This window comes from Rhinichthys klamathensis, unplaced genomic scaffold, assembly GCF_029890125.1.
Source record: "Rhinichthys klamathensis goyatoka isolate OS25496 unplaced genomic scaffold, OSU_Roscu_1.1 h1tg000270l_1, whole genome shotgun sequence".
In the NCBI taxonomy this organism is placed as follows: Eukaryota; Metazoa; Chordata; class Actinopteri; order Cypriniformes; family Leuciscidae; genus Rhinichthys; species Rhinichthys klamathensis.
In genome coordinates this window covers 2,466,643-2,483,862 of record NW_026606790.1, presented here as the reverse complement: position 1 = coordinate 2,483,862, position 17,220 = coordinate 2,466,643, and the positions used below count along the sequence as shown (strand labels likewise).

The 17,220-nt window shown below is 37.5% G+C and overlaps 1 protein-coding gene across 5 annotated transcripts in view; it reads right to left on the bottom strand.

Moving 5' to 3' along the window:
• The window catches only part of tnksa (tankyrase, TRF1-interacting ankyrin-related ADP-ribose polymerase a), a 129,864-nt gene that overhangs the window by 53,821 nt on the left and 58,823 nt on the right, over positions 1 to 17,220 (bottom strand). For 3 of the 5 annotated variants that reach the window (XM_056268299.1, XM_056268297.1, XM_056268300.1), the window contains 2 exons: positions 4,372 to 4,466; positions 4,105 to 4,171 (listed from right to left, as the gene is read on the bottom strand). In XM_056268299.1, coding sequence (XP_056124274.1) covers positions 4,105 to 4,171; positions 4,372 to 4,466 — 162 coding nt within the window. Of the gene's footprint in view, positions 1 to 4,104; positions 4,172 to 4,371; positions 4,467 to 6,210; positions 6,232 to 17,220 lie in introns of all 5 variants that reach the window. The other 2 variants (XM_056268296.1, XM_056268298.1) reach the window with 1 other exon arrangement.

Below are 17,220 nucleotides of genomic sequence, written 5' to 3'. Positions count from 1 at the left end.
CCTATGGAAGTAGAAATTAACTAAACGTTCGCTCTGTTCTGCTCGCTCGTCGCCATGGACGCGCACCGTTATGAATGCCAGTGCAGCCGCATACTTTTTAGTGTCACTAAAATTAGTGCAATTTCGGGGGCCGATTGCTTGAATTCTGAGTTCAATAGTCTATTATTTTTCACGGAAAACACAACAATAAAAGAGTACAATGACAGATTCGCTTAAATAGGCGTTTTTACATAAAATAGCCTATTCCGTCATCATCTTTTCAGTCAGCTCTTCACTCTCGTGATTAATGAAATTTGACTCCTGTTGCTGATATTTGCTGCAACTTTCGTTCAGCTCACAATTTAGTAAGAAAACACGTTTCAAATGTGTTTTTATTTTATTTTTGTGTATGTGTGTGTATATGTATGTATATATATAAATATAGCTTATGTTTCAAATATGAGTTAATTAACAATCGTTGGAAAGAATGATACTTTTAAACATAACACTAAACCGTCATTAGGTGTCGCCAGGCGACCGTCTTAATGAGCGAGTCATTGATTCATTCGTTTGAACGACTGAGTCATTCATGAATGAGACAGATGTTTATGGATTGATTGGTCATTGAATCTTTGAGTCAACCGATTCGTTCAAAATGCTGAATCATTCAGTAATGAGAACGCGTTGCTGTGAGATGCGCGATGGTTCTGCTGTGATCTTTGTTTAACTATTTTCGCTGCTGAAACAGAAAAAAAGTCAATATTGCATGTAAAATGTAAGTGATTTGACTTGTGTGTGTGTGTGTGTGTGTGTGATTGTGTGTGTGATTGTGTCTGTTACAGTGATAAGAGTTTAACCCTTGTTAAACTTTAGGCCTTGTCTTTTTGGATATATATCTTTTTATATTAAAAAATAGTCATACAACCCATATATTTTAAACGTATTGTTTGCTTTAAATTACATTAAGATTGTATGTTTGGTAATTGAACCTGAATGAATTTTAAATGAATGTGCTATATTTCAGATCATATATTTGTTTTCCTTAAAATTTGAACTAACACTAACTTTATTCTCATCTGGATGATAGATTATTTATTTCTGTATAAAATAAAAACACATTTGATTTTTCTTTTTTAATCAATGTAGAATGTGTAACTGAAAAAATAAACAGATTAGGGCTCTTTTTGATGACAAGAAATGAAAACCAATGCGATATGATGAATGTCCAAAAGATGGCTCCCACAGACTGTTTTTAAATAGGATTGTTTGATATTTTTTGCTTTTAAACTGTGTGTGTGTGTGTGTGTAAGAGATTTTGGTTGGGTGACAGTTGTAGTTTACAGTTTGACAAGAGTTTATAGTTTGACAAAAGCACAATGTTGTGTTTTATTGCGAGTGTACACAAATATAAGTAAACACTTTGCAGTTTGAATAATGTCCTGTATGAACAAAAGGACGGAGTATGTCTTTATGTCTACATTGTTCAATTACGCCACACACACACACACACACACACACACACACACACACACACACACACACACACACACACACACACACACACACACAACACTATTTTTCTAATCAGATCAGGCAAGTAATATTCTGTCTTGTCTCTTAAAAAAACAATATATATATATATGTATATATATATATATATATATATATATATATATATATATATATATATATATATGTGTGTGTGTGTGTGTATATACACTCACCGGCCACTTTATTAGGTACCCCATGCTAGTAACGGGTTGGACCCCCTTTTGCCTTCAGAACTGCCTCAATTCTTCGTGGCATAGATTCAACAAGGTGCTGGAAGCATTCCTCAGGGAGTTTGGTCCATATTGACATGATGGCATCACACAGTTGCCGCAGATTTGTCGGCTGCACATCCATGATGCGAATCTCCCGTTCCACCACATCCCAAAGATGCTCTATTGGGTTGAGATCTGGTGACTGTGGAGGCCATTTTAGTACAGTGAACTCATTGTCATGTTCAAGAAACCAATTTGAAATGATTAGAGCTTTGTGACATGGTGGAAGTAGCCATCAGAGGATGGGTACATGGTGGCCATAAAGGGATGGACATGGTCAGAAACAATGCTCAGGTAGGCCGTGGCATTTAAACGATGCCCAATTGGCACTAAGGGGCCTAAAGTGTGCCAGGAAAACATCCCCCACACCATTACACCACCACCACCAGCCTGCACAGTGGTAACAAGGCATGATGGTTCCATGTTCTCATTCTGTTTACGCCAAATTCTGACTCTAACATCTGAATGTCTCAACAGAAATCGAGACTCATCAGACCAGGCAACATTTTTCCAGTCTTCAACTGTTCAATTTTGGTGAGCTCTTGCAAATTGTAGCCTCTTTTTCCTATTTGTAGTGGAGATGAGTGGTACCCGGTGGAGTCTTCTGCTGTTGTAGCCCATCCGCCTCAAGGTTGTGCGTGTTGTGGCTTCACAAATGCTTTGCTGCATACCTCGGTTGTAACGAGTGGTTATTTCAGTCACTGTTGCCCTTCTATCAGCTCGAACCAGTCTGGCCATTCTCCTCTGACCTCTGGCATCAACAAGGCATTTCCGCCCACAGAACTGCCGCTCACTGGATGTTTTTTCTTTTTCGGACCATTCTCTGTAAACCCTAGAGATGGTTGTGCGTGAAAATCCCAGTAGATTAGCAGTTTCTGAAATACTCAGACCAGCCCTTCTGGCACCAACAATCATGCCACGTTCAAAGTCACTCAAATCACCTTTCTTCCCCATACTGATGCTCGGTTTGAACTGCAGGAGATTGTCTTGACCATGTCTACATGCCTAAATGCACTGAGTTGCCGCCATGTGATTGGCTGCTTAGAAATTAAGTGTTAACGAGCAGTTGGACAGGTGTACCTAATAAAGTGGCCGGTGAGTGTATATAAATATAGCTGCGAGCAGCGATGAAAGGGCCAAAGCCGGCGGCACCGCCACCCCGGTTATAGCGCCACCAACTGGCAGCAGGAAGTCTGTCACTTTCAAAAAGCTTTGAAATCAGCTGATTGCTTCAAACTTCACTACTATGATGTAAACACACGGCAGATGTAGACCTGGATGTAGACCTGACCTTTCAGAAGGTTGCTCTCGCATACTTTGTGGTTGACATGTGCCCTCAATGCACACTTTTGCAGAGCCCACACTGATACAAGCTCTACAGCACACTTCTTTTCGACAGTCAAAGCAGGGTTACGTTTTTGCACGTCGTGCACAATAACCCTAAAGGCACCAGGGTGGCGGTGCCACCGGCTTTATATATATATATATATATATATATATATATATAAATATAGCTGCGAGCAGCGATGAAGGGCCAAAGCCGGTGGTACCGCCACCCCGGTGCCTTTAGGTAACTAAAGGCACCGGGGTTGCGGTGCCACCGGCTTGGGCCCGTAATCGCTGCTCGCAGCTATATTTATTATTATTACTTTAACAGCTCAGGGATGTTAAAGGAGCAACCCGTTTGTGCACTTTCTGATTTTTTGAAAGATTTTTTGCACTGTGAATTTGCACTGTCAGTTCTGTTTTTGAATAAAGGGTTGGAAATTAATGCTTTTTTTGTTTTCAGTTTTTTATCCGATTCATCGATTAATCGAAAAAATAATCGACAGATTAATCGATTATTAAAATAATCGTTAGTTGCAGCCCTAAAATCGATTCTCTAATTTCGTTTTCGAAACTTGTGTTGGTTGGTCCGATCGATTGTGCAATCGATTTTCGAACGTAAAGTGACAGCCCTAGTGTGTGTGTGTATACATATATATACACACACACACACACACACACACACACACACACACAGATGCGCGCACACACACACAAATCGCGACAGCACTAGTTTAAGATATATGTGGAGCAGGACTTTGGAACAAGGACGATATACTAAGGCTGGGACTATTCATTGTGACAAGACAGAATCCAAGTGACTGACAGTTGCAACTAGTTAGGACAAACCCTCAGATTAACATGTTGCTTCATTGCATTGTGCATCAGTACATGCTGCTCAAATGGAACAGTTTGTCTTCCATACAGGTCACACTCAATATATGCATACATACATCACTTAGGTTTTTGACCTTACCTTCAGCAGTAGCTCTGTAACCTCATAGTGTCCATATGAACAGGCATTGTGCAGAGGAACAAGACCACTTGAGGATTGCAAGAACAGAAAAAAACACCAGAAAAAAAAATGATTTATGCACAAAATGGGCTTTTACTTTAAGAAATATATGGACAAAGGAAGGCTAATGAACCAAAGCTTTTACCAGAGTGAAAATAGCTAATGGAAACAATCTTTATTTAAAAGTAAAAAAGTAAAGTTGGGGGGGGGGGACATAAGCAGACCTACCCTTTGTCTTTAGCATGAACATCAGCGCCATGTTGTAGGAGAAGTTGAACAATTCGAACTCTGTTGTATCCGGCTGCCAGATGCAATGGAGTGGACTACAGGAGAGAAAAGAGAAAATGGATATACCGTAAGATATACCATTCAAAAGTTTAGGGTCAGTACGATTTTTTTAAGAAATAAATACTTTTATTCAACAAGGACACATTAAACTGATGAAAAGTGACAGTATGTTATAAAATATGTGTCAGTATGTTATAAAATATTTCCATTTCAAATAAACAGTAAACACTGTTCTTTTGAACTTTATATTCAACAAAGAATCCTGTAAAAAATTATCAAAGTTTGCACAAAAATATTAAGCAGCACAACGGTTTACAACATTGATAATAAGAAATGTTTCTTTAGTCCTTAATCATTATATTAGAATGATTTTTTTTTATTAATATTTTGAAAAATTATAGCAGTTTTGCTTATGACCATAAGAGACATCTGTTGAATTTTTTTTTATTTTTTTTTATCTATATATACACACACATTACTGACCTCAAATGTTTGAACAGTAGTGCATGCAAATCAAATAAAGTGATGACAAAGAGCCCCTCTGTAAAATTAAAACCTTTCTATTCTTTATGCCTCTTTAAAAAATGTTATTAGCATAGCCTTTTTTTCTGAAAGGGAGGTCTTGGTTTGTTTAGCATGTTAGGAAATAAGTCCATACTTGGGTTCCTCTCCTATAGAAAGAGCTGAGCTCATGACTGAATTTTGTCACACTTTATTGCAACTCTGTGGCTTGTAACCCCGCCTGACAATCCAACCCTGTACTGTCCTACTGAGAATGATATAGATTATGAGTATCAAAATACAGGCTAACATAATAAAGGTATTCAACACCATATATTCAGTGTACCGCAGCACACAGCAGGATATAACAACAGTTCCCACAGCACAGTGTGATCATAGCAAAAACTTACATCACCTGTATACTACTGATGATTGTTTTACCATCTGTATTTATTAAAAGGGTTTTAAAATAAGTTCAATTAAAAGGCAGCCTGATGGCACAAAATTAAACATTAGTTAAAATGAGATGCTAATCAACATTTTTACTTTCAGGCGTCAGGTAATTCATGCATTTGGCATTCGAGAACAAAACAAAAAGAAAATCGACAAGACAATCGAAAACAATCAAACAAAATGAGGATCAGGTGGCACAAACAAAATCGAATCCCCATTTAAGTCTCCAATGAAATGCGTCAAGGCACACAGTCATAAACCATCACAGCAATGTATTGATGCGAGCGAAGCACAATGCGCAAACTCCATGTGTTCCCGCACCGCCTCTTGTGGTAGGCATGGATCATTCACCATACAACTGAAAATGCACGAAACAATGAAAAATCAATCTAGATGAAATTGAAAAACTTTGAATTGGGCCCTTCAATTGCAAAATAATGATAACAACAATACGCAGTGACAAACTCTCAAAGGCATGCACACCAGGGTGTTGGAGGTTGTAAAAGACAAGGAAAAAAACTAGTGAAACTGTGATTGGCAGAGTGGAAAGCTATAGCGGTAGAGGAGGAATATTAAAGCTCACTTATCGAGCCGATTGTACACTAAGCCTCCTCTTTAAGACAGAGGTTTCACACCAGTGTTTTCCCTCTAACACCTTCACCCCAAATCCATTGCATTCACAAAGCTGCAGTGTCAATAAAGCACCAAAATGGCCACAATGTGACAATCAAAGCGATGAATAGAATTAAAAAAATAATCAAACCAACAGAGAATAAAATGAGTGCAATCAGGCTCAGTACTTTTATAAAAAATAAATAAACTTACCAGCATTTTTTGAGATGTCGACTGATAGACAATGTCGCCAGAATGACAAATAAAATCAAAAGAGAACAAAAACAAACAAAAACAAATAATGACAATGATAGCATTATGTAATTCTGGCACATCCTGTAACAATTCCTTGTCTTTTGCACTGTAACTCTACTTGGGACATTGGTACAAGCTCAATGTAACAAAGCGCAGCACCATAATGGCAGCACCGCATTGTGACAGACTGAAATGACATGATTTCAACACAAAGAGGATATGCGAACAGAGCAAGAGTCCATTATTCTTTTTACTTTTCGAGGGAATTTGGGCAGACTTGACAGAAGAGCTGTTACTGATTCAATAGCACTCAACCAAAAATCATTCCAGGCGGCTGTGACCGCGAGAACGCACTTGTGCTGCTAGTTTATATGATTCGTCCTATTGCAGAACACTGGTCTGCTGACGAGCTTAGATCTTTCATTGAATTTGTATTATTGGTCCAAAAAACCCAAAACAGAAGAAAAAGAGTGAGGGCAAGTCATTGTTCACTTGAACAAAACAATATAAAAAAAAACATGCTTTTATTAGAAAAAGAAAAATAGAGCAAAACAGTTTTGTCTTCAACGTTATTAGCATCAAATAGAAGTATTATTATTAGTGCTTCTATTCCTAGCAGATAACCATTAAGAATTGTATTCTTGCCATCTGTTAACCACAGCAACACTTCTATAAACACAAAACTATTTTTTAAGTCATAAGAGCATTTGCCCTGATGACTAAAATGCACATTTGACCCATTTTAAATGATGATAAATGTGAACGCGCGTCCATTTTCGTTGTCATTTTACATTTCATTATTTTCAACAGTAACAGTAAATATAAAGACTGACCCCTGGGGAACACCTTGTTATTTTACCAGGTGGGAAATATTAATTTGAGGATATTCTGAGCAACCTGAATCTTGCATATGTAACCATTCAAGAGGCTGGATCACCATGGCAAAACACTCATACAGTAGCCATGGCTACCCTCAATCACTTTAGCCCCTCCTGCCAATCTGTCCAGAAAGCAAACAGGGCTAACAGGAAAGACACATCCTGCAGAAAACACACACGCTCTCTTGTGCTCTCTGCAAAACAAAGTAAAAGACAAAATGTAATGGCAGCTTAACCATAGGCTATTATATCTGCTTCTTGCACAGATCCCCCATCAATTTCTTTAAGCGCCCGACACACCAGCAGAATTGCCGTCTCACTCGAGAGCTGTTCCTATTGAATCACTTAAGATGAATGTGTTGCCTAAAGATGTACAGCTGGAAATATACTACCCCCACACACTCCAAATCGCAATATCCTGGCACTGTTTAAAATGAGCAGAATGCCAAAATGCGCTTTTGCTTTGTTTTAGGGATAAAGAATTGGCAAATAATGAAACTTTTGAGCATCCTCGGTAGGGGAGGGGGAAATCGATTCACATTCACATTCGATTCACATATCGTTATTCTATATTCTACCGATTCGAATCGAATCACAAATTTCAAAAATCGATTTTCTAAAGTGTTACATTTCTTCTGCTTCGCAGTACTACTTATTGAGACGTTAGTGCTATTAGTGCGCTGCTCGTGCTGACGGACTCACAGCACAGATGCCGCCTCTCAGATGCATGTGATCCCAAATTTTCAAAGCTTTTCGCGCTTGAATGGTCAAATAAAACCGATCTAAACAGTCTGTTGTGTCCTGCATTAATATAAACAGTTAGGAGAAAATGTGTAACAGTATATTATATCCGTGCATTTGTTATTAAAAAGACAGCAGCCCAATAAACTGTTGCTGTCTGTTTTATTAATAGTATTTGTTTTTAAATCACTCACTGCCTTTGACTGAATCACTTTAATATGTATCAATTTATATTTAATTCATACAGAGATGACAACACAGTGTTTTATTTCTGTACCTGCAAAACTTAATTTATTTAATTTGTATTTTTTTTTTCCTATTGTGTATTTTTCTATTAGGCATTTGTGAAAAAGAGTGTGAACTTGTGAGAAAATACAAGCAAACAAAATGAAAATCTCTGGAAAGGATTAAAGAGATTGTGAAATGGTTCTATGCTTCTCACAGATGAAATATGTGCAGCTGGTCCTGTGTCTTAATCAACATTAGAAAGTCTGAGCACAAATCTAAACAATGACCAAAGCAGGCACCTAAAATACAATTTCTTCTGAATGCCATGTCTCCACTCCACTTAAATAAACTGTATTTCAAAAAGTTGGGTTGAGAAAAATTATTAAATAAATTAACATTTAAAGAAACTATTACTTTTATTTGGCAATGATGCATTACAACTTTTACACTGTTATAAAATATTTCTATTTCAAATAAATGCTGTTCTTTTGAACTTTGTTTTCATTAAAAAAAATTCCCAAAAAAATCTGATTTCCACAAATTATTTACCATTTTCAATTTTCAACATCGATAATAATAAGAAATGTTTCTTGAGCGCAAAATCATCATATTAGAATGATTTTTGTAGGATCATGTAACACTGACAGGAGTAATGATGCTAAAAATTCAGCTTTGACATGTGATTTGTCAATTTAATTGAGAGTCAATTTTGCTTGTGATTTATTATGTGATTTGATATCACATTGTAAAAGATATTAAAACAATAAAACGTTTTTTTATTGCGATAGTATTTCACAATATAACTGTTATAACTGAATTTAATCAAATAAATTTAGCTTTGGTATAAGATACTTAAATTATATACCGGTAAATCAGTCATACACAGTATGCAGCAAAACACAGTCTACCCTAAATCAGACATCCCTTAAACATTAGGAGCATTCATTTTACCTAATTTTAGTGTCTAGAAAACAACAACCCCCCTGTTTTTCCTCAGAGTAGAAATATACCATTGTCCAAGTCTTCCTCTTGTCTTGCCATGGAGGACTGGTGACCTGTATCCATGCCAACGGTGAGTGCTTCTCCATAGCTGTTGCCATGACTGCGGTACATGCTATAACTAGCATGAAATCAACACGGATGGAGCCTTTGAAAACAATGTGTTGCTAGGCTAAGTAACCCTTTAGTGCAACTTTGCTAGTGCTGATTTACTTATGAGAGTGTAGAAAAAAAGGGAAAGGGTCTCTTTCGACCCTGTGCAAGTCTAAAGTAAACACCAGGTCCAGAGAGAGGTGTCTTACTAGCTGGAAGCAAACAGCAGGAAAGGGCTACCGAGCACACTAATGCCAGCTACACGCTGACAGGATCAATAAGGCATTACCCCTTCTCCCCGGTCTGCAAAAAGGGAAAAATACAACCTATTGGGGCTTCTTACTGCATATTAGGTTCTTTAAAAGAAGCTCAGGGCCCAAAGGGGGGCGACGCCTGGTTCCTCCATCCTAATCACAACACCAGCACCCTCCCTCCCTTCCTCCCTATTAAAGCACTGAAGGTTTTAATGACCAGTGCATCCAATGGGATGCTATTTCAAATCATGTGCCGTCAAGGGCTCAAGTTTTCCCAGGAGTCTATTGCTGGAAAGCAGAGACAAATAGTCATGTGTGATAATTAACTGCAATAAAGTCTGTGTGTGAGAGAGAACGAGAGAGTAAAGCGATGAAGGCAGACGGGAAACACTACAAGCGCTACACATATGCAGCCGCTCTGTTTCTTCCATCCACCTACGTTTCTATGGGGGCGCATCATTGTGTAATGAGGGCCAGGAACAGACGCTCGAATAGACAAAATATTTGTTAATCCTCAGAAATATGGAAATGAAACAAAAGTTGCAACTGAATAAATATATTCTCACTAACAACCACTGCACAGATCGCACGCCGCTTGTTTTTATCTCAGCCTGTGCAGCGAGGCTGCCTCAACTTAATACTTTATCAAAGACGGCAAAGCACAGCAAGCTTCACCTGAAGTGCAAAGTAAAGACAACACTATTGAGACATCTACTGTATGCATATTGGATACACTCTATAATACAATTGTTGTTATTTTTTGGCATGCATATGTACATTACTGTTCAAAGGTTTGGGGTCATTTCATCAAAGAATCCTGAAAAAAATGTTTCCAAAGAGTTTCCAAAAAAACAAAAAACTTAAACATTGATAATTATAAGAAATGTGTCTTGAGCACCAAATCAGCATATTACAATGATTTCTGAAGAATCACCTGCCACTGGAGTAATGGCTGCTGAAATTTCAGCTTTGCAATCACAAGAATTTAAATTGAGTTCAAAATGTTAAAATAGAAAAAAGCTGTTTTTAAATTGTAATAATTGTCACAATATTACTGTTAAGGTTTTTTTTTAATCCAATAAATGCAGCCTTGGTGAGCATAAGAGACATTTATTTGAGTTTCAGTTGAACTATCCTTTAAATGCCAGTTAGCAATTCCTCAAATGAAAATGTTCTGGAATTATATGGGTCATTTGGGGAAAGAAGATCAGATAAATGCAAAATAACAATAGCACAAGTAAGGAAGGAAACAAGCTTACTGTTCAAGTTTAGTAACGTGGTTAAAGGTTCAGACAGGTTAAGTGAAACTGACTACAGTGTATATTTAACATAAAACTGAGCCCAGCTCAAACCTAATCTGAGAAAAAGCAGCAGCGAGAAAGAGTAAAACGCGGAAAGAAAATGAAAAAGTCAATTGTTCACCATGGAACAACTGTGACATGATTGATGGGATATGCGGTAGGCGTACGGTAAGTGATTGTTTTTCCCTGAGCCCCTGTAGAAGGCATCTTGATAATGTGCTCCAGTGTGCTGTGTTAATAACGTCCTGCACTTCAGAGAGCTCCATCATTTTCAAACCTGGACCGTGGCAAAGCACACACTCTAGAGTACGCTTTCTATTCCCTAACACACACACACACACAAGCATAGCTTTCAGTCCATGTTCGGAGTCATCCTCTAAAGCTAGCATGGCACTGATAAATTCTTTTCCACTTCAAGAAAAAGAGTGAGGGCAAGTCATTCATCTCTGGTTTGATTGTACACTGATTTCTCAGAGGTCAAAGGAGAACACAAGCAAATTAAAGAACGCAAGCAGGTAATGGAGCCAATCAAGACCATATTTCCAACTGACATCACATAGAAGGTTTGGTGTGGAACCAAACTCAACTGACCATTTAGCTCAGACAGGGAGTCTGGAGTTTTAACCACTTTGGTTTGTGGTTATGGTGAACGAAAATCGAGACAAGAACTTCTAACTGCAGGCTTAAATGTATCAAGTGTAAAAAAATACAACATAAACTCTACTAAATAAAATATCCCACTCACTATCTGTTCAGAGTCTATGTAGCTTTCTCACTTGATAGTTTTGCTAAAAGGGTAGTTTATCCAAATTTTTAAATCTTTTCATAGTCGTCTTTTGACCTTACAATGAAAGTCAAGATGGTCCAATATGGTTATGATGACCCCATTGACTTTGATTGTATGGACACAATCAGTATTTCAAAATATCTTCTTTTGTGTTCCAATTGATGACAGGATTTTTATTTTGGAGAACTATCTCTTTAAAATGACCCAAACTTGGTCTGTGCGGTATGTTGTATTAATTATACTATATATTTGAGTACCCCAAGAAGCTGTATATTGCTGTACAACACAACAGTCAGCAATTCACTTCTTGTTTGGGTTCACATTAACCAGAAACTGAAGTGATTCACACTTCATTCCAAACAACCCTCTTTTCAAACTACAAAACTGGATTCTAAGAAGAACTATAAAATACTTTGCGGATTATCAAAAGTACTTTCACTCTTCCTAAAATCCGTGTGAACCAGTTCAGTTTGAGGCTAAAGTGAACTAAATCGAGAAGTGAACAGCTAATTGTTATATTTTGCAGCGTTAAACACTTCCAGAGGTACTCACATTGATGGCAAAAACATACTGTTGAACAACAACTAAGTGTGAAAGCAGATGAGAATGATTATGATCGACTGTTTCAAGTGTGAAAATGACAACTTAGTGTGTTGAAAATTCAACAAAACTGCTACCTCCAAAAATCTAGCTTTAAACAAATTAGATCGAAAAATTCACTTCAAAATGTGCCACAGGGTCTTGATTTTTCAATTTTTATTTGAGCAGTCATTCTGCTAAATGTGTGAATGTTCTCTCACATTTTGATGAAAAGCCTGTCCACTCATAGTGCCCTTGTCATGAATAAGTGCCACCGCAAAGAGGGCTTTTTCAGCAAAGATGGAGCTCAGCTTTTAGTGTGCCCTTAAACGTATCATGATGAGCAGTGTCTCTGTCTTCACTGACAACCTCTTCTCCAGACAGGAGACTAATGACTCTGCTTTTTCCATCGTTCAGACAGCTCCAACTACACACACACATCGACACTCCCTATCTGTCTCCCCGGGCCAAACCACTGTTGCCTTAAGTGACTTAACCCCCTTCACAGCCCAGTAAATGAGCCCTTTAAAGAAGCCACAAGACACCAACCATCTCTGCGCCCTACAGTCACCCTGGATGGTCGATAGCATCGCTAACTTCTGGAGGTGATAAGGAGATTATACATGTCCCTGAAGGGGAATGAGATGTGCTTCCATGCCTGACCCACCACCAGACGCCTATGGGGGAAACCCACACTGTCCCTGTTACTGGTGTGACTTCTAATGGTTGCAAATTACATCTTTGGTTGCGGAGAGCAGCTGCTCCATGGGGATCGGACCTCTTCATCAGTGGCCCTGGTCAAAGAGTGATGACTGATCTTGACATGGAGCAGGGAACTGTTCTGGGCCCTGCCACGCTGTGAGAGAGAGATGCTTGCAGCATTGAGAGGTTCAGGACTAATGAAGAGAGTCTCAAAGTGTGATGGACAAATCAGTAGGGCTCACACTGTCTCCTGGTTTCAATAGGCCAAGCGTGTAAATCGCACATCTAGTTAACTATCACCTACTAACTCTTGCACCTGCTGTCCGCAGTCTTACTAGGTAATTATTCTTCTGCATACATTCAGGGCTTAAAGTACAATGGATCTTTAGGACACCAATGTTTCAATTGAATTTGACTAAATTACTAAAACTGGTGATCACTATTTCCATTCTCAAGTCTTTAAATCGCAGGACAGCCACTTTTCTTCCGTCAAATCATCATGACCCTGCAGGGCATTGAATCCTCACAGGTTGTGATAAATTGCAATATAAGAGTGCCAACCACGTGCCGGCTTCTCACATGCAGGCAAGAGAGAGGCAGGCAGAAGCCCAACCTGAATACAAAGCAGTTCAAGGGGGTACATTTAACACGCAAACGCTTCACTGAGCAGGAGCTCCTCCAGGGTCACAGCTGCCATGAAATGCTGAGACAACACGGCCAGCCAGAAAATATGACAGAAGAGAATAAAATGCTGTGTTACAAGATGTAGATATCTGAGGGAGTATTACAAATACCAAAAGAAAATGCCAACATAAAAAAAAATTATTCTAAAACGTGCATCAATCTACATTTTACAAAAAGGGAGATATTAGGACAAGTATTTGTTGTAGTGCAGTGCACTTCTCCAGAGTACCACAAAGAAAAACAAAGGTATATTCCACCTAAATATACTCAACATTTACTCACCTTTGTCGTTTAAACCTACAGTACACCATTTTCTCTCACTGTGGTACAGAAAAGGAACATGAAGGAAGACATAAAATATAGTGCACTAAATATTAAATGGATTATTGTAGTACATTTATGGTGCTTTCTTTATTTTTTAATTACCTTCCATTTTTATTGTATGAAAAACAAAAACAAAACAAAAAACAGCTTGGACATTCTGCAAAATGCTTACTTCCATATCGTCACTGTCAGGCAGAAACCTCGTATCTCTGTCTTTTGCATATTTTTCCATAAATGTTTTGCTAATATTTAACCAATAAAATTGGTTAGCTTGTGACAGAACCTCTTATCTCCATTGGACCCTTCAAACTGTCAGTAAAACTTCATAACTCCACCCCGCCTCTATCGTGAATGAAGTGCCGCATCCAGTTTTGACTGTATCTGCTTGTTTGCAATCCAAGGGTAAATGCAGAATTGGTTCTTTGAATAAGTACAGCATTTTTTTTACTCAAGAAACACTATATACATAAAGGCTAATGATTTCTGTATTTGCAGAGCTGAGAAGAGTGCATTTGTTGTAAAGTTATAGCCAGTACTGTCTTGAATTGGCTTTGCATGGCACTTTGTCTTTAATAACATGATATTATGGCCAAATTAAAGAAGAAAAAAATTGAGCTACAATAAACTTTGTAACCTGTAAGTTGAAGAAAACGTAATGCAATGCATTTACTGCTTCAGATGCAGCCAATGGACAAAACATGTATGTCGGAAAATCTCTGAAATTCTCAAGTCAAACACCTTGTAACTCCATTAATAGAATTAGACATGCAGGTGTCTGACCATATATAAAATTAAAGTATCAACTTTGACAACACCACTGTGTTTAATTATTTTTTTTTAAATGTTTTTTTTTTTTTTTTTAAAAGCAGTGTTTTTGGAGATATGAGGTTTCCACCCGACAGTGATGATATAAAAGACATAATATGGGTTTTGAATCACATTAAGGTTTGTAGATGTTTAATTTTTGCCTTTAAATATATTACCAATATATAATATTACATACAGAGATTAATAAAATATGTCTATCACAAGCAAGCAAGCCACTGATCAATTACATTAATAAGATTAATTACTTTAATTAAAATTAATTATTTTAATCTGTTGAAAGCTCTAATTTAAATAAACAATAAACAACAAATGAGCAAAAGAGACAGTGGATTGAGGCTGTAAATCTTACTACATGCTTGATGATTTTGAGAGACCTATTTAATCTGGAATAAGTTGAAGAACAGAACTGCCAAGACCTTTACCTCCTACGCAACAAGACATTGTGGAAAAACTAAAATTAGAATACTCTGAACAAATCTGCACATATAGTAAGCGGAGACGAGTGGTAAAAAAATTCAGAGAAATAAAGAGTACAGCTTTAAAAATAAGTCTTATTTTATATGGTTTATATTACACTCAACAAACAAAGATTAAACAAAAATACAGAAGAGAGACCATACAACATTAAACCTATGAGGATGACAGTTCTTATTAATGGTTTTAAATAGAATGACTTCACTGTAAAAAAAATATATATTTTTCAAAGTTTATGGGAATGTTTTACAAGAAAATACAATTTCAGTTTTTCTACTTCAAAAATTTTACGTTAAATTAAATTTGTTACTTGCCATTTATTTGAATTAAATAAACGGCAGAAGAAGCCTCTAAGTTCATGCTGTTACTTAAATTTTACTGTAAATGTATCATCAATTACAAGGGCTATTTCTTTTCAGTGTATGTACTGACATCCCCTCTGGACAGCTGACCAGTCAGATTGCAACTAAATCTCACTGATTTAGTTGGCTTTCACATTTGCAAAAATAATTGATTTTGCAGTGATCTTGATTCAGTGTAGCACAGCGAACACACAGTACTGCATATATTTAGCAGTGAAAAAAGAAATCACAGCACATGAGACAGCCCTTTAAATAAATAAAAAAACAGGAAGCCCTAATTTTCACAGCATGGGACCAGAGACGAGCTTTCAATATATCACTGTTGGTACAACTTTGAAGCTTCTAAAATTCAATATATCACTGTTGGTACAACTTTGAAGCTTCTAAAATTGGTCAACATCAAAAAACTAACAACAGCAATCCATGAGAAAGATGAATGTGAGGTAATTTGCAGGATGCTGAGAAAGATGTCAGTCTTTTAAGGCTGAAATGAGATTGAACCAGTGGAGAGGCTAGCATGCTACCCCATCATCACCTCTCATTAGGAAAGATGTTGGAAATGGTAGAAGCCTCTAGGTTCATGTTGTTATACTTAATAGATGTGGTAGAATAACCAAGCAGAGCCCATTACAATTAGGTTTCAGATTTGCCTGTTAAGTTCTACTTTATACTTAGGCCGTGTGTCCAACCAAACCGTTTTTTTCCCCTAGGCTAGCGTTTTTTCCACCAATTGTTTTCAATGGGAGCGCCGCGTTTAAAACGGCAGCAGCGTGACGAGGTGCTTAGCGTCTATTTCACAATGAACGCTCAGCATTTTTACCGGTCCAGAGAGTTGAAGAATGTTCAACTTTGGGTAAAACGCAGCTCTCATCACGGTCACTTTTGACCCAGCGGTCCAATCACAGTGGAGGAGGGGCGGGATAAATACCACACCAACCGACCACCAACAATAACAAACGTTAACTACAAGCATAATAACGCAACAAAAAAAATTAAAGGTCCCATGACATGGGATAATTATTATTTTATAAAGTTTCCTGGGTTGCCCTTATAATGTTAGAATGTTTTTTAGATCAAAAATAGTCATAATTTAGAAATAAAAGCCATTTTTCCTAGCCTGATTTTAGCCTCTGATTTGAACGCTCTGTTTGAAGGGGCGTGTCTGCTGTGGGATTCAGTGTAACCGGCCACTGCGGTGATTGGCTGACATGCTTGCATATGAAATAGCTACGTATTACATGTGAAACTCTCTCGAATACTTTTACTACAGCAATTATACGTTTTTACTATTACAGCTATCGAGATTAATGAATCGTGAGATGTTTTTAAAGTATTTAGATCTATTTCCATCACATAAAATGTTGCCGTGATGAGCATTGAGCAGATGACAGTGTGTTGATTGCGAGAATGAAGATCTTATCATTGCAACGCATTTTCTGCTCTCCATCTAATGCTTTCACCAATACAAACAAGATGATGTACATACATAAGAGCTTCGTTGCGCAGTGTAACGTGCGTCATTGATTTCATAATGAGTTGTCCAGATAAACTCGCGCTCTGTGGAAAGATTGTTCTTTGATCGCTTTCTGTATATAATTTGTTCACAATTTAAATACGATTATTTTCATCCTACTAAAAGAGACGATGTGAAGTTGATATTTTAGTCACTGGCTTGACTTATGCATAAACAGTATTGAACGATTTTGAGAGAAAGATTACCTGTCTGAACTTAAA